At 39.7% G+C, this 26,717-nt stretch overlaps 2 protein-coding genes across 10 annotated transcripts in view; one reads left to right on the top strand and one right to left on the bottom strand.

Moving 5' to 3' along the window:
- Window positions 1-14,772, top strand: part of SUPT20H (SPT20 homolog, SAGA complex component) — a 36,296-nt gene extending 21,524 nt beyond the window's left edge. For 3 of the 9 annotated variants that reach the window (XM_075420624.1, XM_075420634.1, XM_075420614.1), the window contains exons 16-24: window positions 481-598; window positions 2,644-2,752; window positions 2,981-3,139; window positions 4,952-5,264; window positions 6,336-6,490; window positions 8,859-8,914; window positions 12,588-12,693; window positions 13,232-13,359; window positions 14,218-14,772. In XM_075420624.1, the coding sequence (XP_075276739.1) occupies window positions 481-598; window positions 2,644-2,752; window positions 2,981-3,139; window positions 4,952-5,264; window positions 6,336-6,490; window positions 8,859-8,914; window positions 12,588-12,693; window positions 13,232-13,359; window positions 14,218-14,355 (1,282 nt within the window). In that variant the 3' untranslated portion in view covers window positions 14,356-14,772. The remainder of the gene's footprint in view (window positions 1-480; window positions 599-2,643; window positions 2,753-2,980; window positions 3,140-4,951; window positions 5,265-6,335; window positions 6,491-8,858; window positions 8,915-12,587; window positions 12,694-13,231; window positions 13,360-14,217) is intronic. The other 6 variants (XM_075420651.1, XM_075420644.1, XM_075420677.1 and 3 more) reach the window with 5 other exon arrangements.
- On the bottom strand, window positions 14,699-26,654 carry EXOSC8 (exosome component 8). Its single transcript, XM_075420734.1, has 11 exons — window positions 26,547-26,654; window positions 24,852-24,888; window positions 23,731-23,794; window positions 21,893-21,966; window positions 21,287-21,332; window positions 19,995-20,100; window positions 19,862-19,907; window positions 19,516-19,612; window positions 18,133-18,253; window positions 15,388-15,494; window positions 14,699-14,913 (listed from the first exon to the last, which is right to left on the bottom strand). Exons 1-11 carry the CDS (start codon window positions 26,561-26,563, stop codon window positions 14,798-14,800), a joined length of 831 nt encoding a protein of 276 aa, XP_075276849.1. The 5' UTR covers window positions 26,564-26,654; the 3' UTR covers window positions 14,699-14,797.
- Window positions 26,655-26,717: the final 63 nt, after the last annotated feature.

Below are 26,717 nucleotides of genomic sequence, written 5' to 3'. Positions count from 1 at the left end.
AAAGGAGAATTGACTGTTCCACAGGGAGCATAAGCAAAGGACAGAGCTTTGTAAACATTTCTGGATCCCTGTGAAGGGAATGGGATCCCCATGGACTGACATCCCAAAGAACTGCAGTTGCTTTTGGGAACTGTTCTGTTTACTGTTTTGCGTATTCCTCCAAAAGAGTGTTTCTTACACTTGTTTCTTAAACAAACTGTATTTTGCATTAGAAAAAAAGACAGTGAGTAAAAGAAAAGTCAAAATGGAATAAACTTAAGAAAAAAGCCCAGGAACATCAAGTAGATAGATATATAGATGTGTTTTACATATGTGCAGATCTGTTTAATAGATATATACTTACATAATATATACTTCTGTATAAAATATGTTTAAAATAAATCATATGTCTATAACAGATACAATTATGTGTTTACATACACATATCTACTTTAGAAGCTCAAAGCTGTTAACTTTTTGTGCCCTCGTTGTTTGTTTCAGAGTGGTGAACCAGTATCAGGAGTTAGTGCAAAATGAAGCTAAATGTCCTGTGAAAATGTTTCATAATTCAAGTGGATCAGTCAATCTTAGTCATCTTTCTCCAGGGAAAGAAATGGAAGTGAGTTTGAGCCATACATTTCTTCTATTTGCACTTGATTGTTGAATTATCAGAATAATTTTTGCTATCCATGTTTAAAAGCAAGACAACCTAAAAATTTCTGAATAAATTTAAATGCTTTATTGTCATAATCATTCAAAGTGAGAATATTGGAAAAGTTAGAGGAAAGCACTTGTTTTTGCTGTTCAAATGTGTCTCTTAACTGTGTCTTTTGTTTTTTTTTAAGCCGTCCATAGTATAGTTAGCTCCAAGGTTTTGTTGTAGCATTTTCCTCTGTTCAGATGAACCTTTCACAGAGCAGTATAGTAAAATACAGCTATGCATTTTATTTTACAGGTCAGTAAACACAGAAGCAGATGTAGTAGCTGAAGTTCTTTTCTTTTACCTTTAGAAATTACCAGAATTATTTTTTTCTGTTTAGTTTGAAGCTGAAAACTTTTTTTTAAACAAACAACTCCAAAACCTTTAAAGTGCTTGTGTTTATATGCACACATCCAGTAGCATTCCCAAATTCTCATACCTGTTGGCATTGCCTTGTGTTTTACTTGCTGCTTCTGGCTTTTTCAGTCAGGTTCAGTACTGTAATAGTGAACTCTATTTAAGCTCCAACTAGTAAATGAAGTGTGTATCCGTTGCACTATTTCCTTTACTACATCTTTTGCCAAGTACCTACTGTAAAACTGCAACATCATTGCTCTGAAAGAGGTAGTTCTTGGTGGCAGCCAGAAGAACGGCATGCAGAGGCAAGCGGCTGCAGAAAGCAGGATGAGTGTTTCTGTATATGTGTATACATATGCATGAACGTGCGTGTAAATATGGGGGGTTTTTTGTATAATATATAAAAATCATAAAATAACTTACGGCGGGAGGATACTTCTGGAAGTCAGCTTGTCCAGCTGTCCAAGCCCCCACTGAAAGCTGGACCAAAGTTACACAGGTTTCTCTACTTAATGATCTAGTCCTCTTTTGAATGGGACATTAGTCATTTTCAGAATGAAGAAAGTAATTTTTAATAGCAGAAGAGAAAGGTAATCCTCAGAATTTTCCTCAAAAGATTCTTTTTTTATAAGCAAGCAATTAGAAATGTATAGAGGGAGTGCCTCTTAATACTGAGAATCAGTAGAAACTAAGCTATCCAGAAAGGTTCGTTCTGCATAGTGGTGAGTGCTCTGATTTGTTAGCCCATGCACATCTAACTTAAGCTCCAGCACTGAAATACTCCATTCAGTATACTGGAGAGCCTCATTTTCTAGTTTCAGCAGTTTTTGAACTGTTTGTTTTGTTTAGACACTACTTTCATTTATGGGATACATGCTTGATAGGTAGAAATATATAGACTATATCTGTAAATGTGTTTCACTATGGAGTCTTTTGATGGTGTCAGCTATTGGAATTATGGATTTAGGGTCTGTTGTGAGTGACTGAGAACTACAGACTTGATCAGCTGGAGTTAATTTACGTTCAAACAGCCTGGTAAGTAGGCTGTAAGAACAAACAGGAAGGCAGCACCTATCCTCTGAAGAGATTAGTGAAGTTCTGATCCCACTGAAGTCAGTGGGACTTTCCTAAATGTATTTAAATTCCTACTCCCAGAATCAGGAAATCTGATCCTGTTCTCTAAATCCTTATTGATTGGAAATGGCAGATGTATACAGATGGTGAATGAATGAAATGGTGTAACTTTTCAGGTGAGACCAAATTGTCCTTTTATTTAAAATGCATCTGTCACTCTTGCATTTGTGCAGAGTTACTGAGAAGGATTTCAGAATTGCGGAGAAAGGTGAAACTCCTTAATTTTTTTCTTTTTTTTTATCTGTTTATATTTTGCCAGCACTTTCAAGCTGCTTCTTGATGGTAATCATTTTATCTAAAGAGAATCAGTCACAGGCTATGTTTTTAAAATCAAAAAAAAATCTGAAATGTTTGAAGGGAATTCTGTCATGGTTTTGAGAAGTCTAATAAAAATTAACTGAATTGTCTTTTCTGTCAAATATATGGAAGCTCAGATTATTGCTGTGGTAGTGTTAATTTCTCTTTCCTCCTAGCAGCCAGAAAGTATATCAGGCTCTGTTCAGTCTTCAGTATTGGGGAAAGGTGTAAAACACCGACCTCCTCCCATCAAATTACCTTCAAGTTCAGGAAGTAGCTCTTCAGGTAATTATTTATTGACTTGGGCATCTCCTTTCTATGTGTTCTGCATATTTTAAAGTGACATGATATCCCTTTAGTAAACATTTAATTAAAAAACAATCAGTATCTTTTATGTGAAAAATATCATTGTGTTGATTTCTGATTATATTGTTCACAAAATTGTATCCTAATAAATAGTCGAATTAACATGTACTCAGAGAACAATGAAGTATTTTAATTATGCTTTTTCAGGTAATATTTTTAGTCCACAACAGTCAAGTGGTCATCTAAAATCCCCAACTCCTCCTCCTCCTTCTAAGCCTCCTGGTCTTTCTCGGAAACAATCTATGGATCTTAATCAAGTTAGCATGCTCTCTCCAGCTGCCATGTCTCCTGCGAGCTCTTCACAAAGTGAGTCACGACCTAAATTCTCCATTAAATCTTAGGCTTTTGCATAAATGCTTCCTGACATAAACTTCTTAACCTGTGGAATGCTGAAACTTAAGTGTACAGTGTACCCTAAATTGTGTAAGTTGTGCAGCTTTAGGAAGGTCTCTTGTTCACTGTATGTATTTTATGTTTATTGTAACTGTGTTCGTTTTTTCTGTATATATGTATGCACCTTCTGTGTATACGTTTTAAAACATTTTATGCAACTAGTATGATCTTATTTATGAAAGGCTGGTAGATGATGTGATGAGATAAAATTCCAAAGTGTAGATTTTATTTTTCCTCCAGTGTAAAAAAAAAAAAAAAAAAAAAAACCTGCTAGATCAGTTTGCCTTTACATAATTTAAGCATCTGGTTTTTTAAATGTTATAGGAGCTGGTGCAGTTGTATCTTTATGTATGTATATAATCTGATCAGTCCCAAGGTGGTGATACAATAAACGATAAGATGATTTTTTAAAACACTCCTACACTGTTTTACAAATCATTGCTGATTGCAAGTGTGGTGGTGATGCTGATTATGATGGCACCATATTCTCAGGTGTTAAAATATAGATTTCAATAATAAGTGACATCCTAGTTTAAGTATTTTCATTAGCACTGACAGGATCATTGTAATCATAGGTATAGATCATACACATTTTTTAAAAATATGTATGGGTCTTGAGACATTTTGTGAACAGATTTGTACAAAGAGAAATCATAGTTGCAATTTTTCAGGTTTTTTTATGAATAATTGTATACTGCACATTCCGATATCCTGCACAGTATTTAATATGCACTTTGCATTAAATAACTTTAAATATGGATAGCTCAAAAGGTGTAACTTTTCTGCCTTCTTGTTTTGCACAAATTAAAAAAGAAAACTTATAAAAGTTTTCTTCTAACATATTTACTCTGTTTTTACATTAGCGCTATGAATTGTGTGAATCTGCTGCACACAGTTGTTGCTTTAAGGCTCTGGTCATAACAGCTGAACATTCACATTTATTTCCTTCCTTTCTGCAGGACATAAAAGCTAAAAAACAAAAAACAACAAACAAACAAACAAAACCCCCACCAACCAAAAAAAAAACCAACAACAAAAAAACCCACCTAAAAACCACCACCAGTTTTTGGGGGGGGGGTTGTTTTGTTTTTCTATTGATAAACTGTGCTTACTACATCTACAACAAATATAGCTACACATGCTACATTTAAGCAGAAGGAATTACACGGTAACTTTTGAAGATGCAGTATTATCCTCAGGTTCTTAAATATTAAAAAATACTTTTTGGATCAAAATTTGACAGTGAAATTTAGATCAACCCCATGACTATTGAAATAGTATATGTTCTTTGTTGAATCTGTTGTTTTCCATGGTATGTTTTTAACATGATGCTATTTTGCTGGCAGTGCATAGAGACTGTATGTTTAACATTTAGGACAAAAACATCAGTTAGGTTAAAATGGTCACTAAGAAATTGTTTGATTGAAGTATTTCTGAATGGAGTTATGACTTAACGTACGATCAGTTGTGGAAGGACTTAAGGGAGGATACAAATCGGTGCATGGCATAAGGAATTACGCATGGAGAATGGGCTTTCCGTGTGATTAGACTGCATCATTAACAATGAGTGCGTCCTGCAACACTCGTGTCATGTAGAAATTAACACATACAGTCTGAAAAATGGAACAAATTGTCAGTGCTAAATAAGATTCCATTAACCTTATTATACAAAAAGGAATGGCCTCTTATAACAAACTAGCACTTTTTATTTTTCTCAATGAGCAGGGTCTGGAACTCCTAAACCATCTACTCCTACTCCAACCAACACCCCTTCATCGACCCCACACCCTCCTGATGCTCAGAGCTCAACTCCTATTACCCCTTCTGCCACCCCTACTCCCCAAGATTCAGGCTTCACCCCTCAGCCCACTTTGTTAACCCCATTTGCTCAGCAGCAAATGTCTCTGAGCCAGGCACTGCCTGTAATGACCATTCCTCTTTCCACCATGGTAACATCCATTACTACAGGAACAACCTCCACCCAGGTCATGGCAAACCCTGCAGGACTTAACTTCATCAATGTAGTGAGCTCTGTGTGGTAAGTTCTCTGTTACAATGGTTTCTTGATTTGCCCTGGGTTGGTTGTTGGGGTGGGGAGGGTGGGAGTGATACAGGACTGTCCAGCATCTGTTAGGACAGATATTTTTAAGGATCTTCAGTACAAAAAGATCATTCACTTTATAATTACAAAGAGAAGAGCCACTAGAAACTACTTGTATTTCTCTAATATAAGGCACCTACTACCAGAACATTGAAAGGATCTATTAAGAAAATCGTGCTTTCAGCTTTTTGGATTCATACAGGTGAATTTCCTAAGGCTTAACTTCAATTTAAGTGATTCCTGAGGTTTTGCTCTTAAAGTTTGAAGACTTTTTTTATTAATCAGAAGGAAGTAGAATATCATATGCAGACCACTCTAAATGAAAAATAGAAATATTTGAATTAAGTGCCTATGAATGAAAGGTTGTGTGTAAAATACGGGAAAACAAGAAATCTGTTTCTAACAATTTAATCAAAGGTTAAGGTTAAACATTCTTTGATCCTTAAAACTTATTGTTTAAAAAAAGTAATAAATGTTGCTGTCAAAAATAGATTGTGTGGTATAATGTGAACTGGCTTTTAGACTAAATGAAATTCTGTGATCAGTATAAGGTGGTCAGTGTAAAACACAGTGTGCTTCAGTGCAAGTATCAGACACTTAAATTACCCATCCAAAGTGTTCAGCATTTGATTACTGTTGATTGGAGAGATAGGGGTTTTTTTATAGTGCAAAAAGAAAAAATAAACCTGTTCCTTAAATTTTTGTTATTAGAGTACAACCATTTTGAAGGCTGTTGGTCTTTCAGTATTTCTAGAATAAAAGAACCACTTGTGCTTTATTTTCCGTAGATTATACCAAAGGAAAAAATCATATATACCAAGAATATGGATTTATCTATTTGTTATACCCTAGGCATAACAATTTTTTTAAGCTGCCTTGATGCTTTATCCATAATCCCATTTACAGCAAACACTTCATTTACTTGTCATCAGACAGAGGGCAAAAATTTAGTTACTTAGATTTGCTTGTACCAGTTGGGTTTCTTGTGTTGTCTTTCCTCTTCTACAGTGGAGCACAGACACTGATGAGTGGTTCAAACCCTATGTTGGGGTGCAACACTGGTGCCATAGCCCCTGCAGGTATAAATCTGAGTGGCATTTTACCATCAGGAGGTCTGGTACCAAATGCGCTGCCCGCTGCAATGCAGTCTGCCTCTCAAGCAGGTTAGTGTGAATGAGTTGAAAAGCCACCCTTCAGATAGGGACAGTGTGAAAACAATGGACCAGAGTGGCCATTGTGTGAATAGAGTGTGTATTTGATGGCTGGAGCTTGGGAACAACATACGTATTTTTGCATTCAGAGTATAGGCTATGTTTGTGACTGTTTGATTTTGGGGTTCTAGACTGGCAAAGCATGCTCTAAACCTGGATTGTTTGGTCTGTTTAGTAGGAAGTTTGACAGAAACTCCAATCAAATGCAGCCTTGATAATAGTGACTGCCAGAAAAAAGGCATGACTGAACTTGGAAAGAGGCATCACTTTTTAAATGTGTAGGGCATTTTATTCTGTCACTGGTACTGCTTTATCCTAGCAGGAGAATTAATTAATTCCTTATTGCCTTCAAATATGACTATATAAATCTGTATGCCTTGATATTCATTAAAGTGGCATTTAAATTCTTAGTTTATTTTTTCTGAAAGAAAATAATAAAGACACAAACCCCCTCTGCACCCCCCCCAATGTACAATTATGGAATCAGAAGTATTAGAAGAGACTTCAAGATAACCATCCCTTACGCTGAGGCAGAGTCAAATCTGTCTAAACCATACTGAACCAATGCTGATCTAAACTGGTTTTAAATACCTTCCCTGGGTAGCTGTTTGGAGTAGTTCACTATCCGTACAAAGTGTTTCCTTCTAATTATAGTGTTATCTCCTTAATTGCGGACTAAAGGTTTTTTTCTCCTTTTCCTTGCAGACATGAAAAATAGTTGTTCACCCTTTCTCTTTACCTTCTAAGTATCAAACATGCTGTCACATCCCACATTTGTCTTCTCTTTCTGATAGGTTGTATTTTTCAAACTTTTCATAATCCTGTCACTCTCTTCTAGACTGTCCAATTTGCTTACATCCTTCTTAAAATGTGATAACCAAAACTGGACACAAGCCTGAGTTTGGCTGATTTACCACTGTGGAGCACAGCAGAATAAATGCATCTCATCTCTTTCACAACATTCCTGTTAACATTTCCCCAGATGAGGTCTGCCTGTTTTTTTATTTGTATTTTTCGCAACAGCATTACATTAACATAAGAATGGCTTTACTGGTTTAGGCCAAAAATCTGTCCAGTTTATATTCTGTCTCTGACAGTTGCCATTAGAGGATACTTAGGAGAGACGAGGCAGAAGTGTGAAGTGAAACAGCCTTTGTATACACCTGTACCTCTTCTGGCAATCTACAGCTTTGAGACTTTCTCAGCTGAAGACTACCCACGTGGATCTCTCTGCTTAATATCCTGTGCTAGATTTCTAGTCTGTGGATTTATCTAATTGGTTTTTGAACGCATTTATGTTTTTGGCATCTACGGCATCCTGTGACAGTGAGTTTCATAAATGTAAACTGTGTGAAGAGGTCTTTTCTTTTGTGCGTTCTGTAGTTTGTGGTATGGATGATTTGGATGTGTTTGTGACTTGCTGTAACTTCTCGCATCCTTTCTTACTGTATAGACACAAAGCTGGTTACTCACAATTTTGTACTTGTTCATTTGTCATTTTTTGATTCAGTGTTACTGATTTTTGGACCCTTTCTTCAGTTCACTAGGATCACTTTTAATTCTGATTCTGTCCTTTCAAGCACACTCAACCTTTACCAGTTTGGTGTCACAGATTTTTCCGTGCTGTGCTGTCCCCCACATAAGAGATGGGCGTAGCGAGCTGAGCTAGGTCCATGGCAGACCTCTGGGGGATTCTGTTTGACAGCCGTCGTTTTACTAGAGCGTTTGTATCTATTCTATACCCAACTCATAGCGTACTACATACACATCTTTTTTTTAAGCATAGCTTTGACGAGTGCCATGTGGAATAATGCCAAAAGCTCTGCAAGTCAGATACATCTTGCCAGAAGGCCTTGGGGCGGTGGGCAGTTGCTAAGATTTTGGGTGGGATTGTTTTATGTTAAAGATTGAGAAACTGAGAGCCTGTGACTTCATTAAGCCCTTGGACATTTCTGGGTTTACTGTACAAACAGTAAAACTTTTCAAAGCCAGAAGAAGTGTCACTGAAGAACAGCTGTTATGATATTCTCTGCATTCACCTTTGTGTGAATGCATTAGTAGGTTACAGGTTATGCAGTACAGTGTTCAGTAGCGAGACAGTTTTCCTTCTGTTTAGTCAGCTCTCTTTGAATCTGGATAACTATGAACTTATCAATATTATGGAAAATGCAGCATTGTATTAAGTATGAGATTTAAACTTTCCAGTTTTCCAACTTCTAAATGTTTAGAAATTATCCCAGTGGAAAGGTGTATTAATTGCAATACACATATGTAATTAAGTAAAAACTTCCTACTAATAAAAAGATGTTTTCTTTAACAGGCAGCCCCTTTGGTTTGAAAAATGCATCAAATCTTCGGCCCTTAAATCTTCTGCAGGTAATTGATATACTTGGACACAATAATAATTGCTTAATGTTCTTTAGAAATATGTTTAGTGCTGCTTACTGCATTTCCCCCCACCACATCTTTGAAGCCAGTTAGTCAGACAAACCAGTTACTGCAGATTTTAATTGCTTAGAACATGAGGAAAAGCTTCTTCCATAAAGATACCAGGTGGAAATCATATTCTTAGCTCACAACAAAGCAGCTAGTTCTCAGTAACAATCTAAAAGCTGACATTTGAATTCAAGAGATTAATCTTAAAATACAATCTTCTGGTTTTAGGATTTGCCTAAGCTTGTATTGCAAATCATTCTTTAAACTGAAGTTATGATTATTTTAAGTACAAGACAGCAGAATCACTTGGGTTGCACATACAAGGCCTAAAAGCTGAGCTGAACACGCGCAGGCAGGTACAAATAATAGCTGTAAAGAGTTTCTGGTAATGGAAATAGAAGCTCGCATAAGACAGGGAGTTTAGAAGGTCTGTGAATGTTTTCCTTCCACTAAGCATAATTACAAGTACAAACACGAGCAAAAGTTGCTTATTGTGTCAGAGCTTCATTTAAAAGCATAATAGGGAGTGTTTGTGGCACCGGGTGCAGTTCCTGGGTCCTGAAGTCAGCTGCAAGTTACACGTGCAGAATTGCAGCTTTGGTATTCCACATATATTGTACCGTGCTTCAAAAAATACCAGTAAAAGATGAGCTGTAGCTTGGCTGCTTCCTCCTCCTACTCCTGTGCCCACTCCAGAAACATGGAAAAGGGCAGGCACAGGATGTAGTTATGCCAGAGTAGAGCTCTTCTAAAAAGATAAATACTTGTATTTCTGTGGTTCCATGTCGAAGTACATGCTTTCAGGCTACCTCTGCCAGTCATATAAGCCAAAAGTAATTTGGCTGAAATCAGTGCAATTACACTGTGGTTAGGGAGAGCAATCAAGACTGTTCCACTTTACCATTTTTTTGCATCAGACCTTGCAGCTTGTTGATTAGAAGCATCTATTAAATTCAGTGGAATATTCTGAAAATGAAAACAATATACAATGCTTTTGAAGACTAGCCTTCGTGTTTCCAGTATCAGTACTATCTCTACTATTTTAATTAGAATAATAAAAATGTATTTTCCCGTGGAAACATCTCACTGTAATTTAATGCAGGTTTGTTCTCTGAGTGTGAGGCTTTTTTGTAAACAACGGCAATTGTAAACTGACTCATTTTAAAGATCTACAAACAAAACCCGCAAAACCAAACAAAAAAACAGTAAAAAACAACCTCCAAGGAGTACATCATTATCTATGTCATGTTCATCCTAGGACAGTGGGAAACTCAGGAGTTTGATTGAATTATGCCTTTTATTTTTAATCTTCAACAGCTTCCAGGTGGTTCACTTATTTTTAACCCACTCCAGCAACAACAGCAGCAGCTGTCACAGTGTTCTCCACAGCAACAATCTCAGCAGCCTACAACCTGTAGACCTCAGCGACAGGGAGAGCGGGTGTGTGCGGACAGCCCTCACACAGTCTGGGGTGCATGGATGAAACAGTTTCTCCTGTTCCCCTGCCTCCACAAGTAAATGAGCCTTTACACAACAGATCTGAAGTGGAGGGGGGAGGAAAGTCTTCCTCTAAAACCTTCTCAAACTGCAAAGACTGCAGTGGCTCTGCTGCCGTGGCTGGAGCTTGGTTGTACTCCTCTATTTATATCCTGTGTGGAAGAGCTGTAACGAAACAACTGGCTAAGCATTGTCTTACTCTAGCATGAAGAGAGCCAGCCCAGTGTACGAGTGGTGTAAAATTAGCTTTGTGTTGTCCTGTTTATCATATCTAGCAGATACATCAGATGAACAGAGAAGAAACACAGTCAGGATCACTAGAGTAACTAAAACTTCTTACTTCGGCTGCTGTGAGCTGGCTGATGATCCCGCACTGCTGTAGCTTGACACAATTCTTCTCTTTGCACCAGAGAAAGCATCAGTTGGCTTTAAAGCTGTAATCTTAAGACACTTGCTCTACTGCTGCCTGTAGTTAGTGTTAAAGGCTTTAATCACTGAAGAAGTCTTAAGTCTTCACAGAGACCAGTCTGTTCTCAGAATGACAGATTTCGAGTGGTTGGTTCTACCTGTGCTTAAAAATCTTACCAGCACTAACGGAGCAATTTGGGAAAACCAGCTGCTCTGCTTTTGTGTTCTTTATCTTTTGTCTTCCAGACATGCCAGACTTCTGTATAGCAAATAGTCTCTATTGGATACTCAGTTTGCCACAGTATTTTTTCTTGTGCTACTGTAGACTGTTCATAAATGAGATGCCTCTTTAAAATGTTTTTATGGTGTACAGTCTCCTGAGTCATAGGCCTTGTTCTGGAATGTGGGACAGTTTAATGGAGACTTTCAGATTTATTCTCAGAATCCAAATGTCAGTTACTAGTTGAATTACTAAAAAGAAAATCATGCAAGCTCATACTGTTGGGTTTTATTTTCTGGACCTTAACCTTCAAGGGCATTTCAAAAAGTCTGATGTAAGCCTAGTGCTCCTTGTGGCAGAAAGTTCTTCTGGAGGGAGAGATCTCTGCATTGCCTAACTTGCCCTAAGGAACTTCTCTCTTACTATGCATTATAGAATAAGACTAGGGTCATTAGCTAAAATGAGTTGTTATGAATACTAGATGCCTTAGCTTTCACTAAGGACAAGAATGTAAGTGTTCACAGTGCTGTAATCCGAGCGCTTAGTGGAAAAAAACGAAGCCCAAAACGACCAGTGATTTTCTGTGCTGCCAACGGAATATGTACGTTCTCGTCTCATGCTTAGGGTTTTTCTGCAAATGTTGGTTCTATGATTTTATAAGTCTGTCTTAGTCATCTTCATTGAGATGATGATGTCTTCTTAATGTGCAATCTTTTGGTCAAACTTACTTAGATCTTAGTGGCATTATTTCATATGGTTATTCTAAACAAGCATTGCAACTCCTGGAAATGCACGAGCTCAAAAGTTGTGTTTTGGTTTTTTTTCCCCCTCACTAATAAGCCATGCAGTTTGCTCAAATTGCATATATAATACTTAAATATATTCATAAAGTAGGGAAATAAATTTCTAGAAAAGGTCATAATTCAGTACCCTTTGACTTCAGTAGCCACTGGATCAGACTCCACTAATTCTATTTGAGTGATTACTGTGAGAACTACTCTGTTCTAAAAACAAAATTTTAAAAGCAAGGTGTGTATTTTTTAATGAAATTAAGGAGTCTGTGTCACAATATGAACATGCAACTGTAAGTTTCAGACTTTTTGCATTTTGATTGCTTAGGACCTTTGCACATGGATGGTTTCAGCTATCACCTGAAGACTTCGGGCCTGGGGGTGGGACAGGAAATTGTCATAAGATTACAACCATAAACTGTAGTCTCTGCTGGGAAGCTGACAACTACATGGGACTTCTGCTGGGTAACAGGCATAGTAGCATTTCTGCCAAAACAGAGCTGCTTTGGGGCATTCAGCATCAGTTCGTTCTACTTTAATAGCAGCTACATTACAGCCTGTGTCTACACACACTGGAAGATGTAGAATTAAATGTTTTTAAATGGCACTTCAGAAGTTTGCCTTCACACTGGCTTTATTTACTTACTCATTGATACCAAAGTTTGGTAATAAGGATCAAGCTTTTCATTTTTGCTAGGGGTCTGACCAGGGTCCATCCAGTCAAGATCAGGCATTATCTGCCCAACAAGCTGCTGTAATTAACCTGGCCGGAGTAGGGAATTTTATGCAACCTCAAGCCACAGGTATGTACTTGCTGAGCCTCCTTTTGTAGTTCAGTGTGTATCTTGATAAATTCACACTGAAATGAAGTTTGGTCTTAAAGAAGTTTTATATTAGAACAATTTACTATATCAGCACATGAATTATACATTGTACAATTGTACATCACTGTCAAAGCATGCACTTTTCTGCTTTTTGGGCAATTGAGTACATACAGTAAATTGGTAATATCACATGAAAATGTCACACGATACAAAAAGAAAATACAAGGAACTTCCATGCCAAACTTCGTTGAGGAATGTTTCTTTAACTGTGTGCTTAACATCCAGTTCAAGAAACCTCTGTGTGTCTCACAAGCACTTCATAATCTAACTATGTTCTAACTAACAGAGTGTGTATATCATGTATACTTTATTTCTGCACTGTTTCCAATTTGACTCTGAAACTAATTCTATTGATCCCCCTTTTCTGTTACACTCTATTCCTATGTCTTCTTCCCTGACCCTGACAAACTGGACCTGACCTCTTTGACCTGCCTGCTCTCCCCTTCTCCTTTCTCAGTGTTGTCTCAGCTTGGCTCTGCCGTGAACAGACCTGGGCAAAGCCTTCCTCAGCAGAGACTCCAGCTATCTTCTGCCTTACAACAGCAACAACAACAAGCCTTGCAGCAGCAGCAGCAACAGATACAAGTAATCCAGCAACTTCACTCTGACTGTGTTTAAAAAATAAAATTTAAAAAAAAAAAAATCAAGAATACAATTCTCAGCTCCAAAACCAAAAATCTTGCCCCTTTGACTTTTCTTTTTCTTTAACCTTACGTCTTTCTGGTCTCACAAACAAAAAAAACATGAATTTTGGGAAACTGTATTATGAAACACTTGAAATCTGTCGTTCTCTCAGCTTGGAGCACTGAATTTATTGTTATCCATTTAAGCCATCCACCTTCCTGATTTGCTAACATTCAAGGAGTGCTTGTGGCACACACCTAAATAAGGTCTGCCAGGTGCCAATGGATTTCAAAATGGTACGAATGTAAGCAGCTGTAAGTTCAAATGTAGCACTGCTACAGTCAGTACATGGAAGCAACAGCTCTGGCAAAGCATTCCTTTAGCATTCCGTCATTCAGATGCTTTATGAAAACATGTTATTTTTTTTAGCACACAGTCTCCTCTGTGATATGTATAGAAAATACATACAATGCATACACTGAGAAGTTATTACATTAGAAGTGTACTATGTAACCGAAACACTCACTGAAGTTGCTGAGTTACTGCAGTTTCTGCACTGGGAAGGGCAAAGAAACAAAGCTGTCCCAAGTACCTGTGTGAAATGTTAGATGCGCCCTCAGCAGGCTTCTGTGCCACTGGTGCTGCTTGACTGTACTCACTGCCCCAGTACACCGTGTGTTCCTTTTGTCAGCCTCGTGCTTCCTCATTTTTTTTTTCTTTTTTTTCCCCCCCACCTTCCTCTCATTCTTGCTGACACAAAAACATAGCTTTGTAGTCAACGTTAACAAGCTTTTTTCTCCCCCTTCTCCTTCATGGCAGCAGTTGCGATTCTTGCAGCATCAAATGGCTATGGCAGCAGCAGCAGCACAAGCAGCTCACCTGCGTCATCAACAGCATTCAGGCAACCACTCAAAAAGTAAAAGGAAAAGAGGCACACCGGCCCCTCCAAAATCCTGAGACTTGTGGTTTGTTTTGGGGTTTTTTTCCCCCCCTCTAAATAAAAAATTGATTCAGAGGGGATTTTTTTTTTAAGATTATAAAGGAGAAAGCTTAAAAACAAATCAGTGTTTTATATCAGTAGTGGAAAATGATCTTTTGATGTTACACTGAAATAAATGAACTGTTTTTGGAAGGCAACCCTAAAGAACTTAGAGATTTCATCTCTAAAGCAGCTAGGGTCTCGTTTCCTTAAGTCACTTAATTTTTTAACAGAACATTTTATCTTGTATTTTTTACCACTCGGCAGCATTGTAAATAGTATAAGGGTGAAAAACATTTTAGAAAGAATGAACTTTGTAAATGTAGTATTGGTATTTGTTTATTTAGTATAAAAGGTTTGTGAACACTGTAACAAATACAATTTTTACAAATCCATTTTCGAAACGATCTCTCATTTTGTTCAGTTGGGCTTTATACTTTTTATTACTTTGTCTATCAGCTTCTTTACTTCTTTGTGTCTTGTAATTGCTCTGGTGATACAGTCCTGAAGCTTGGCTCCTGTAAGAGGACTTCCACCTAAAAATTAAAGGGAACAATTTGATTTTCTACTTATACTTCAGTTAAGTATCTCTCAATGTGTTTTCCAAATGAGAATATGAAGTAATACAGTGATTCTCAAGACCAGCAGCTTTCACCTGGGGAGCACACAGTTTCCCTAACTCGAGCCTCAGGCAAGGAAAACGGGAGGTGACAGGAGACTCGCTCACTATCTGTCCTTTGCTGTATTATGCTGGGTAGGTCAAGCTGTGACTTCTTTTTGAACTCGGACTGCAGCTGGAAGGGAGCTACAGCGATCATGGGGGCCTACAACTTCAGTCATGCCACCTTTTTCAAAATGAATTTCATTGAGAGCAAGTCATTTAATCAGTACTCAAGCAGACAGCCTGTTACCATAAAGGACCCACATTTTACAAAGAAAAGTGGGTACATAACATCGAGGTCAAGAAAAGATTTTCTCTGTAGGTTCCTGTGTAATAAACATGGAAGTACCTGGTTTATGGACAGAACATAGTTTGCCTTCCTCATCAGTGACAACAGTTACTGTTCCAGTTGCTAAGTCCTCTTCTTCAGCAGTTGGATCAACAATGAGTAATGTGCTTGTGAAAGAAAAACATACGCAGACACATTAGTATATGCTGCTCCGTTAACATTATTGCAAAGTACATGTAACATTAATTTTTACTGTGGTCTTTCTTACAAAATACTTGTAGGTGGATTTAGTGTTCAGGCTTATCTGTTTTCTTACCAAAATGTACCAATTTAAAAAAAGAAAAAAAAAAATGAAGTGGGAGATTCCACATATTCAAGTGCATATGTCTGTTAAAATACTAGTTGTTGAAAACACACCTTTATGCCTAAGTTTCGTAGATTTGTGACACCCATGTATTGCAGGAGAATGAAATTAAACTGCCATTTGCAATATGTGTAACTATGAAATAAGTGACTGCAAGGAAAATGGCATTGTCTTTAGGTGTAAACTGCACTTATCTTTACGAGACCTTAGGGCAAAACTCATCCCAATAGTAAATTCACCAGAGTAGTTCTCAGTTTCTCGTCAGAGAACTTGTAATGCCACTCAGATTGGAAATAGTTCAAAAATGGATTTACTGGGTTCCTTAAGGCCGCCAAAATAAGTTGTCATACATCACATGATGCAGATCATTAAAAGAGATTAAATATATTATTTTTGAACTATTTAATAAGTTAAAAATAGAGCAAACTAATGGAAAAAAAAGGATCTAAACTATAAGCCAGCTTTGCACAAGAGAAACTTGAACTTGAAAAAAGCTGAACAGCCACCGTTCAGCCTTAAGTTTCTTCAAAAAAAAAAATTTAAAAAAAATACTACCATTACAAACATCTAGTTGAAGGGCAGGTATGACAGGAGAGACTTCAGCTGAAGTCTTCCTGAAGCCTCAGTTTACACTGTTAAACTAAAATTTAGTACTGATGTAATCAAGCTCAAATTTAGCAGCTGGAGTACGCCTACACCAAGTGATGTTTGTGACAGGTTGGGAGGGAAGTCAGTAGCAAGGTTATGGGAACTAATTACACAAAGCAGATGGAAGGGTAACAATTTCTCAATCTGAATTCGTACGCAATGCATAATTAAAGGTTTTCTGGGTAATTTGAAACTTCACCAATAGTTTCAGATTGCCATTCAATAGCAGTAGTGTAGCGAAAACATCGGTCTGTAGCTACGCTACTCAAAAATCCTGCTTTACTAATTTCACCCGCCAGCACCATGCAGCATCGGCCCTCTGGCACATGTGCAGAGTTGGCTGCATCAGGCTTGCTGCTGCGTGCAGGGTGACTCCCCGGGAGTCAGCAGTGGAGCTGCACAGTGCTCTGCACCAGCGTTCCTCGCCCCTGGCCACACTACCCAGCAGCTTTATTTATTCAAGGAGGGCTTTTACCCAGAACAAAAATGTCTCTGGAAGCCAGAGTATGTAAAGTGTATTATTCAGAGGGCTGTGTCAACAGCTGTGGAAAAACTAATAAACCAGAATTAAGAAAAAAAAGCCCAAACCACACAACACAGGCACACCCACCACACACCATTTAGTTTTAGGAGACAAAAGGAGACTTAAGTAACTTGATGCGACAGCCAGTTTCCGTGAACAAAGCCCAACAGACTGTCACTGAGAGCTTTCTTCCAAAGCCAACGTTTTTGTCTATCGGTGAGTATGTGTGATTTGAGTGCAAATCATATCCTATGGCAGCTGTCTGCCTATCGTGCTATCCAAACTCTCAGTCTACATCAAACTTCAGACCCACAGCAACTGGTATTAAAGCAATTAACAGAAGCACTCTAACATACTGACAACTTTCTGCTTTGATTCATTTTGGTAATCACTTGATCGACATTTGGGTTTGTGCTCCCCACCCATCTCATGTTTGAATGAAAGGGCCTGTTAATCATTTCTGCAAACACATATTAACGTGCCATAACCTCCTGACATCTCTAAATACACCTAAATCTTAAATCGGATTCATAGCACAGTGAGCATCATCTTACTTGTCATTTTGTACTTTTCCAATGGATACCACCACAAATAACTGCATTTCTTACAAACAGCAGCAGAACACACACTTAACATACTTGGACTAATGAAGAGCCAATAAGCAATTGTGGGTGAGGAGTCAAGTTATCAGATGCCATTACTTTGAATTCTCATAATCAGATTCTTTACCTCTGTGAACAATGACTTAAGAGTGCTGGTCATACTTCATCCTGGGTAATTATGTTTTCAGTTATCCAGAGATTCTGTTGTTCTAACTGGACTATTACTTCTTTCTTTCCCTGTTGACTAAATCCTTGGTACAAGCCGTTCAAAAACTACCATCTTTTGTATCAGTTGTTTATATAGGCTTCTAAGACATTAATTGCATTGGTAACATTCTTTTGTCTCAAAGATACTGCAAAAACAATAAAACAATACCTATTCCTGTACTTTTAAGCATATCTTTTAGGTTGGGAACCAGTTCTGCTTTAAGTGGCGGGAAGAAGTCGGACAGACTTCGTTTTGTTCTGCACACTCATTCGTATCACAGAACTGCAGGTCAGTTCAACGAGAGACGCCGTGGATTTCAGATCAAGTGAAACGGCAGTGCGCCAGACTGCACGTTCGTCACTAGCAGAAGCATGTAGTAAGTGCAGAAACATCACTGGTAGCATCCTCCATCTTTCACTTCTTTTACATACACAGAAGTACAAAAGAGCTGCCAACTTACTCATCAAATATAGCAAATGATGTGGCAACCGGATGCTTTCTGATAATCAAAGGATTCTTCTGTTTTAAATTAACTTCTGATAAACCAGTTTCTTCATTGATAGTAACTGATGGCAATTGTACTGAAGGGATGAAAAAAATTACAACGGTATATTAAACATTGCTGGTTTTAGCAGGCCTCGAGATGTCCAAGACTACCGAAATATTTAAACTGTTCTTTCAAGCCACTGAAAATCAATTAGAATAGAGTTTTGGCTACATTACTGGTGTTCTGTACAAAAATATTCTTGAATTCAAGGGAAGTATTTAGATTCAAACTACCAATTCAAGGAAGTATTCAATTTTTCTCCTCAGGGTAACATTCGTCCTTACACAGAAGCATTTTCTGCTTCCAAAATGCCATACAATTACAATACTTTAGAGTCACATTTAACAAAAAGTATTTTTTCCCCAAAAAAGCCTACTGGAAATATAAAAACCAAGAATATAGTCTCATTTCATCAATTTTATGTATCTGTAGAAACAGCACGATCTGATCTTCATATTAACTTTTGCTCTGACAACCCACAGAGAGTTGGAGACAGGGAAACCAAGAGCAAAGCAGCTACCGGAATTCAAAGGCAAGCAATTCACAGTTGGAAAAGGAGGCCTTGCTGTAAGCTGCCCTTTATACTGCCTCCTACGTGCATTTATAAGCCACATACCTGTGAATAATCAATCCATATGTTGCACGCATGAAAAACAGCTTTTTCAAACTATAATGCATTAAGCTAGGAATATTCTGTTGCAACAGAGTATTTGTGTAAGCAAAGCCCCCAAAACAACTTATGCTGCCTACACAAAATAACATGAACAAGGCAAGACCTGATCGAGACGTTGAAGGTGTTTATGGCCACTGCTGAAAGATTCAGATCTCCGATGCAGAACATGTGGCGGAATAGCTATTAGTCTCATAAGAGAGCAGCAATAGCATCATAGAATCACAGAATGCTTTGGGTCGGAAGGGGCCTTTAGAGGTCATCTAGCCCAACTGCCCTGCAATGAGCAGGGACATCTTCAACCAGACCAGGTTGCTCAGAGCCCCATCCAACCTGGCCTTGAATGTTTCCAGGGATGGAGCATCTGCCACTTCTTTGGGCAACCTGTTCCAGTGTGTAATACGCATATAGAAAGACCCTGCTCCCCAGGTGTTGCATCTATGGCATCCATACCATCATTTCCACTTTGTATTTGCATTTTAGTAATTTAGCTTTCAAATGACAGGAAACGAGCAGTCTTAAGGAGCTGTGAACCAGTTCGTTACCTGTTCATCATGATTCAAAACTAACGTATCCCTCCAAGCAACACGAACCGCAGTGTGTCTCTTGCTCTAGAGGAGACTTACCATTTTTTAATGCTGCTAACAAAGCAAAGGTGCTGGCATCCAAAATGTTCCCATCATAGTCCAGACATATGATATCGCAGTATAACACCCAAGCAAGCTATCAAAAAAGGTTTGCACATGTGAGATATTACAGCAGCTAAGCAAACGGTGCGATATCTAAGAAAATGCTGAGCACATGAACAAAGATACTAATTTCTGTTGTACGATTTTTACGCTTTCGCACACCAAGCTACAAAGACCAAAAAGCAAAAACAACAAAACAACTTGTAACCCCAAATACCTTCTTTAACGTCTCAACACTGTGATCTTGTTAGTATGTCCATCTTCATTCTGAGATACAACTTACCTTGCCGTCTGCAATACAGAGATCTTCTTTGGCTATGATCTGTGAACTAAAATGAAATGAGAGAGTAAACTAGGAAATAGATACTTGTCTTGCAGACTTGTTTGTGTTTTCAATGCACTAAGATGATTCTTACTTCTCAATCACATCTGCAATGAACTGGCTTGCTGCTTGAGCCTCTTCCCCAGGTGGTCCAGAGCGAAACCTCGTTGAACAGAGCGATGGCAGTTCTACATTTGGAACTAGGTAGCACAAATCATTAGTCATGAACTAAAGAAAGCAAGCAATGGGATATCAAAAACAGAAATAAGACAATACACACTCTTAATACCATTTTATGTACTTCCAATGAAAGGCAAGACGAAGAATTTTTTAATGAAGCCTTCCTACGTCTCCCCTCAAAAATAAAGTCATGCATGAGTTTATATTCAAGAACTTGTAGTACTCTGCACTCAGAAACTATTCCATGGAGAAGCACATACTCCCAACTACCATTTTCTGTTCATAATACTGCTATGAATATCATGACCCCACATGAACTCTTCTTTAAGTGTTAAGCATTCTTAAGTAGATCAAGAAACAACAGCATTTTCATCTCACTGCCTGACTTTACTGGTATGCTGTCTGCTTTTCATCAACCATTAAAACCTGATGCTTTATACTTGAAGCAAAAACATGCATAAACATTTGTGAAAGAAACCTAAGCATAACCAAGGTCACTGGAAACAACATATTTTGGAGATGCCTTATAAAAAGGGGATTTCGTCTAAGCTGTCAGTTCCAGGGAATTATTTTATTTCAAAAGAAACTCCAAACAGGAGTGAGGATGCATTCCTGGGGCTTCTACAGTTAACAGTGAAATAAACCCTGTGTATTTCTCAGACTTTGAGAGTTAAATTTGTTGCCTAATGGGACTTCAAGACAGAATTTAACTGCATGTCACAATCTTTTACAGACGAACTACCCTTACCCTCAACATACATACTTCCCCCTGCTGCAGGTTTGTTTTCAGCCTGGCTTGGAATCAGGTAGCTTTACACGGAAAACTCACAAGCACAGCAGGGGGAATTCTGAAATTTCTGAAGTACCTCTTCCTATACCACAGAATGACAGAACGGTAGGGGTTGGAAGGGACCTCTGTGGGTCATCTAATCCAACCTCCCTGCCAAAGCAGGGTCACCTACAGCAGGCTGCACAGGACCTTGTCCAGACGGGTCTTGAATATCTCCAGAGAAGGAGACTCCACAACCTCCCTGGGTAGCCTGTTCCAGGGCTCCATCAATTTGGAAAATGATTTTAAGTAATACAATTTCAACCAAATTCATTCTTTTAAGAAGTCTTCACAACACACTCAATCTGTCCCATCATTATAGCCTTTTGGCCGAAGCAATTACAAGACGCGAGTAAGACCCACACTGAAAAGCTTACCAATATATCCCTTATTAGCAGAATCTACTGCAGGTGCAGCAAGTTCCTGAAGAAAAGACAAAAATGAAGAGCTGACTTTTGTACAAAAATATTTTCCAGCTATTCTATATACAAATGGTCATTTTCTTGCCAGTTATCATTACAATGAGATTTACAAGAGCCATTTTAATTAGTCCCTGTCTATATTTTTCCTATGGAAAAACTCAATACAGGGATGCGAAGTGATTTGTCTCATAGTTCATGGCAGGCCAGCAGTAAAGTTGAGGCTACAAGGCACTTAATAGTCCAGACAACTAATTACTAATGCACTTATTGATCAATAATCAGTAACTCTTCAATTATATAGCTCTTACCTAGAAATAACAAAGACTTTTATTTTTGTATGTATCTTTCCCCATACACAATACACACCACAAAAATACATGTTCTCAGACTATACAGGTGGGGTTAGACAATTAAATTATGTATTAACTTTCATGTCTGAAAGTAACTCGGGTGAAAGACTGTAATTGTGTCTGGCATATTATTGTAACTGCAGGAGATTTTTTCTGAAACCAGATCCACAAGTTCAGCTAACAGCTAAGTTAAAATAAAAACCAACCATACCGCTTTAACTCCACAAATCACTGTAGTATTTCCTAACTTCACCAGGGCAGAACCATCTGCAGTTGTAATTGAACCTGAAGAGAGAAAGTGCTGTTCAATAAAATCTATTTTTCCATTCAAATGGCCTTAATTAACATCCACCTTCACAAAGTGTTTACTTTCCATCATTTTACGCTAAACACAGGCTAAGTAAAGTCTCCATGAATCCAGAGTGGGAACAGAATCTCTCTATTAAACAGTCAATCACCCAGAATGGTTGAGGCTTGACAGGACCACTGGAGGTCAGTCATCTGGTGCAAACCCCCTGCTCAAGCAGGGCCACCTAGAGCTGGCTGCCCAGGACCATACCCATATGGCTTTTTAATATCTCCAAGGACGGAGACTCCACAATGTCTCTGGGAAACCTGCTCCAGTGCCTGGTTACCCTCACGGTAAAAAAACATTTCCTCACGCTCACAGGCAACCTCCTGTGTTTCAGTTTGTCCCCAGTGCCTCATGTCCTGACACTGCGCACCACTGACAAGAGCCTGACTCTGTCTTCATTCAGGTATCTATACAAATTGATAAGATCCCCCCTCAGCCTTCTTTTCAGAAGCCTGAACAGTCCCAGCTCTCTCAGCCTTTCCTCATAGGAGAGATGCTCCAGTGCCTTCATCATCTTCACGGCCCTTTGTTGGACTCTCTCCAGTATGTCCACATCTCTCTTGTACAGGGGAGCCCAGAACTGGACACACAGCACTCCAGGTGTGGCCTCGCCAATGTCAAGTAGAGGGAAGAATTACCTCCCTCGACCTGCTGGCAGTACTTCGCCTAATGCAGCCCAGGGTAACATTCGCCTTCTGTGCAGCAAGGGCCCATTGCTGGCTCATATTGAACCTTGTGTCCACCAGGACTCCCTGGCCCTTTTCTGCAAAGCTGCTTTCCAGCTGGGTGGCCCCCAGCATATACTGGTGCCTGGGGCTGTTCCTCCCCAGGGGCAGGACTTTGTGCTTCTCGAATTTCATGGGGTTCCTGTCAGCCCATTTCTCCAGCCTATTGAGGTCCCTCTGGATGGCAGCACAACCCTCTGTCTATCAAGCTATTTTTCCCAGTTTGGTGTCATCTCCAAACTTGGTGAGGGTACACGTTGCCCCATCATCCGGATCGTTAACGAAGACGCTGAACAGGACTGGACCCAATATTGATCCTTGGTGTACTTTTTCAAGCCAGAAATCACAGATGGTTACCATAAGCCCACCTTCCGGCTGAGTTATAGCAAGACCTAATAGAAGGCAGTGCTGTACAATGGCAGAGACTTGCAGTGTCAAGTTTGAGCAATAATCAACAACTATTCCATGTTGGTACACTAACCTGTATTTTACTTAAATGCGAGGTGTAATAAAGGCAGGTAAGGCGCTGCTGCTCACTGCCCAAGAATTAGCTTGCCTCTGCTTCAGATAGTTGCTCATCAAGCTTCAAACAAAGCAGAAGCCAGGAGTCACTGCCTCCTTCAAGATGCCAAGGCATCAATTCTGCACTGGTCAGTATATGCCTAGACAGTGCCTTCAGCATCTACAAGATACACTGCTAATCTTAGAAAGAGACAAGCTTCCACGACTACCTAAACTGCGCTGTGCATATCAGCCCAGGGGCAGAACTGAATAACAATGCTCAAATGTGTTCCTGTACCATGCATTCTCATTAATGCTTGTTGAAACTATAAATAAAAATCCTTCCTCTTTCTTGTTTCGAAATGAAAGCACCAAGAACACCGATAACAAGTCATTAGGGTCACTAACTATTATAATATGAGATTAATACTACCTCCCCCATTATTATTATTCCAAATAAGCACTTGCCTATGTTGACGGTGGTTGCCCGGAATTCACCTAACTCCCTCCCATCAGGTCGACAGTTCTCTTTCTAAACAAAAATTACAAAGTTCAAATTAGAAAACGTATTTTATTACATAACACACCAATATTTATGCTACACGAGTTCACACAAAACAGTATTCTCTCCTTTCAGCAGAAATATGTGGTTAAACAATGCTAGGGAAAACTCAATCATATTCTAGCCAGCTTTTCTTCTGCAAAACCCCTATTCTTTTAATTTATTATAATTTATTTAGAAAATAAATATAAGAATAGATTGATTGTCTCAAGAGTAAGTACTACAGGCTAGATTCAGAATACTATCCAAAAATGAATACACCCTGATACCTTAAAATGAGTTTCTACCTGTCTGCATTGTTCAGATTTTGCAGCCAATTCCTCTCCCCTATCCCCACCTAGTGGAGCTCTTAAAGTGAACTAAAGATAAAAAAAAACCCCCACCCACAACCCCCCCCCAAAAAAAACCAACATTCAAATACTGTCAGCCAGAAGTTGTGCAATATCTTTCTTAGGTTAGAAATTGCACCAGTTCACCACCGTGTTTAGATCTGAATTATTATTCATCACCATTTCAAGTTTCTCAAAAGCAAAGACTTTTGGTTCAATTACGAGAACCAAAACAGACTGCAATAATACTGGACCCATTTCTAAGTTGATATACCTTAAGTAATGGATAGACCAATTTAATATACCAAAAAGTCAGTGTTTTCCTCCACAGTTGTGGTAAGCATGGTTAGCAGCCATATTGTCTATTATTTATTATTAATCGGATCTAAAAGCCTGGTCTGACATAATTTCGTACCAGACACAAACCTGCATCACCATATTCATCGTATTTAACTCGCAATCCTTTCAAGGCCTTCAGAAGCATTTACCCATCAAGCTGAAGAGAGACACAACCTGCTGCAGCATCAACGCCACAGACGGAAAAACACGCTCTGAAGAGTATGCCCATTTGTCCCCTGCTCAGAGTTTTTTGGTTTTCCTTTAGTTTCAGGTTTCCATACAGACAAATTAGAAAACTAGAAGCAAGCAAGAAAAAATGGATTACAAGCAATTTTATGTGCATATCGTGTTTTACTCACCAAAAATCTTCTGTAATATTCCAGTGGTTCCACCGTCCTAAAACAAATAGAAAGAGAAGTTCACATGCAAGCTCCCAAGTAGGTAAGAGATAGCAAAAAAACACAAGAAAGCACAAACCTACAAAAAGAAATAATCTGAGACTCAAGATGACTGGCAAAGCTGCTTAGCAACATGGTTATAGATAGATGAGCAATCTCTAAACTGATCTAAGAAAAAGATCCTTTCCTACATTCATTTCCAAAATGCTTCTTCCTTACAAGGAACGTGCCTGCACGTACACCTAACACAAACTACTAGCTTTCACCTCAACAACCTGCACTATTAGTTTTAATTCAAAAACAGTGTTTGTTGAGACAATGGCGTAGAATGTTTTTGAAGAAATGCACAAAGGGTAATTTTATTACCATGTCTGACATATTTGTTAGTTCAAGGACCACATCCAGGTGTATAAAATGGCTTAAAATGGTTTTACAGTCTTGAAATGTTACAGTTTTTCTTAGAATGTTTAAGGAAATGTAAAATTAAGAAATATGCTTCATGCAGTGCTTCAGTTGAGAAATAATTAATGCTGATTGTTAATTACATACTAACAGCGTTTGTGTACTCATATTTTAAGCACAGAACATTTAGGCAAAAAAATACTCATAAAAGTGTCATCAGTAGTTGAACAAAGCCTTCTCAGTGAGTTTTGTTAAAATAAGCACTTCTGGGAAAAAAATGATAACTGGAAAAGACAAGTTTTCCAAATGCAAACTAACATACAGACATATCACAACTCGTGATGGCAAGCACGAATTCACCCCTGCTGGTTCCCCATATGTTGGTCCCATATTGTTGTTTTTTAACCCCTACACACGGCCTGTTCTCTTCCAATTCATGTAAGAGTGCTTGTTTCACACGTTTGAGCTGTAAATCTGAAGAAGCAGGGACAGTGGAACAGGGTGCCCAGAGAAGCTGTGGATGCCCCATCACTGTAAGTGTTCAAGGTCAGGCCAGATGGGGCTTTGAGGTGGCTGATGGAGCAGAAGATGTCCCTGCCCATGGCAGGGGGTTGGACGAGGCGATCTTTGAAGATGCATTCCAACCCAGACCACTCTCTGACTCTAAAAGGAGCAGGGATTCCCTACCATTGCTCCACTAAGCTAGTTCTGCCCGTACCTCTTCCCTTCGACAGAGCAGGCCGCCCTCCTCCATGGGTCAGTGCAGGCTAGAGGGGCCTCCGGAGGGTGCTGGGTCCGACCCCTCACCCACGCCGGGCCCACGCCGAGCAGACGCATCGCTCGGGGCCTCGCCTACGAGGACGGGGGTGCCGCGGCCTCCCCGGCTGCCCGCCCTCCGCCGCCACCTCCCCTCACCGCAGCACCCAGCCCGAACCCAACCCGCGGCCTTCTTCCGCCGCCTTCCCCACACTCCACCGGGCAGCGGAGGGCCTCGCTCACCCCGCGCCAAGCCCGAACAAGCCCATTCCGGGGCTCCCGCACGCCGGCAGCCCCCCGATGCCAGGCGTTCCAGGCACACGCCGCCGGGGACGGCGCAAGGCCGCGGCGGCAGCGGGGTGGAAAAGGCGCAGCCTCGGCCCTCAGGAGCGGGCAGAAGGTCGGCCGGCCACCCGCTCACCGCAGCGGACAGGGAGCAGCCGGGACACCCCAGCGCCGCGCAAGCGAAGCCCAACGGCCGCCAGGCCCGTCACTTACTTGAAAGCCGTCGCCATGGTGGCGCCGCTGCCGCCGTCCCGGAAGCGCTGCCGCCCTCTGACCCGGCCGGCCGGAAGCCTCTCCCGGAGGCCTGGCGGCGCCGCCTTGCCGCGGCGGCAATAGGGGAGGCGGCGCTGGCGGTACCCCGCCGCCGGGGGGCGCCAGCGCCTC

This window comes from Opisthocomus hoazin, chromosome 1 (assembly GCF_030867145.1).
Source record: "Opisthocomus hoazin isolate bOpiHoa1 chromosome 1, bOpiHoa1.hap1, whole genome shotgun sequence".
NCBI lineage: Eukaryota > Metazoa > Chordata > Aves > Opisthocomiformes > Opisthocomidae > Opisthocomus > Opisthocomus hoazin.
The sequence above is the reverse complement of the archived record's forward strand: the minus strand, read 5'-3'. Positions and strand labels throughout refer to the sequence as shown.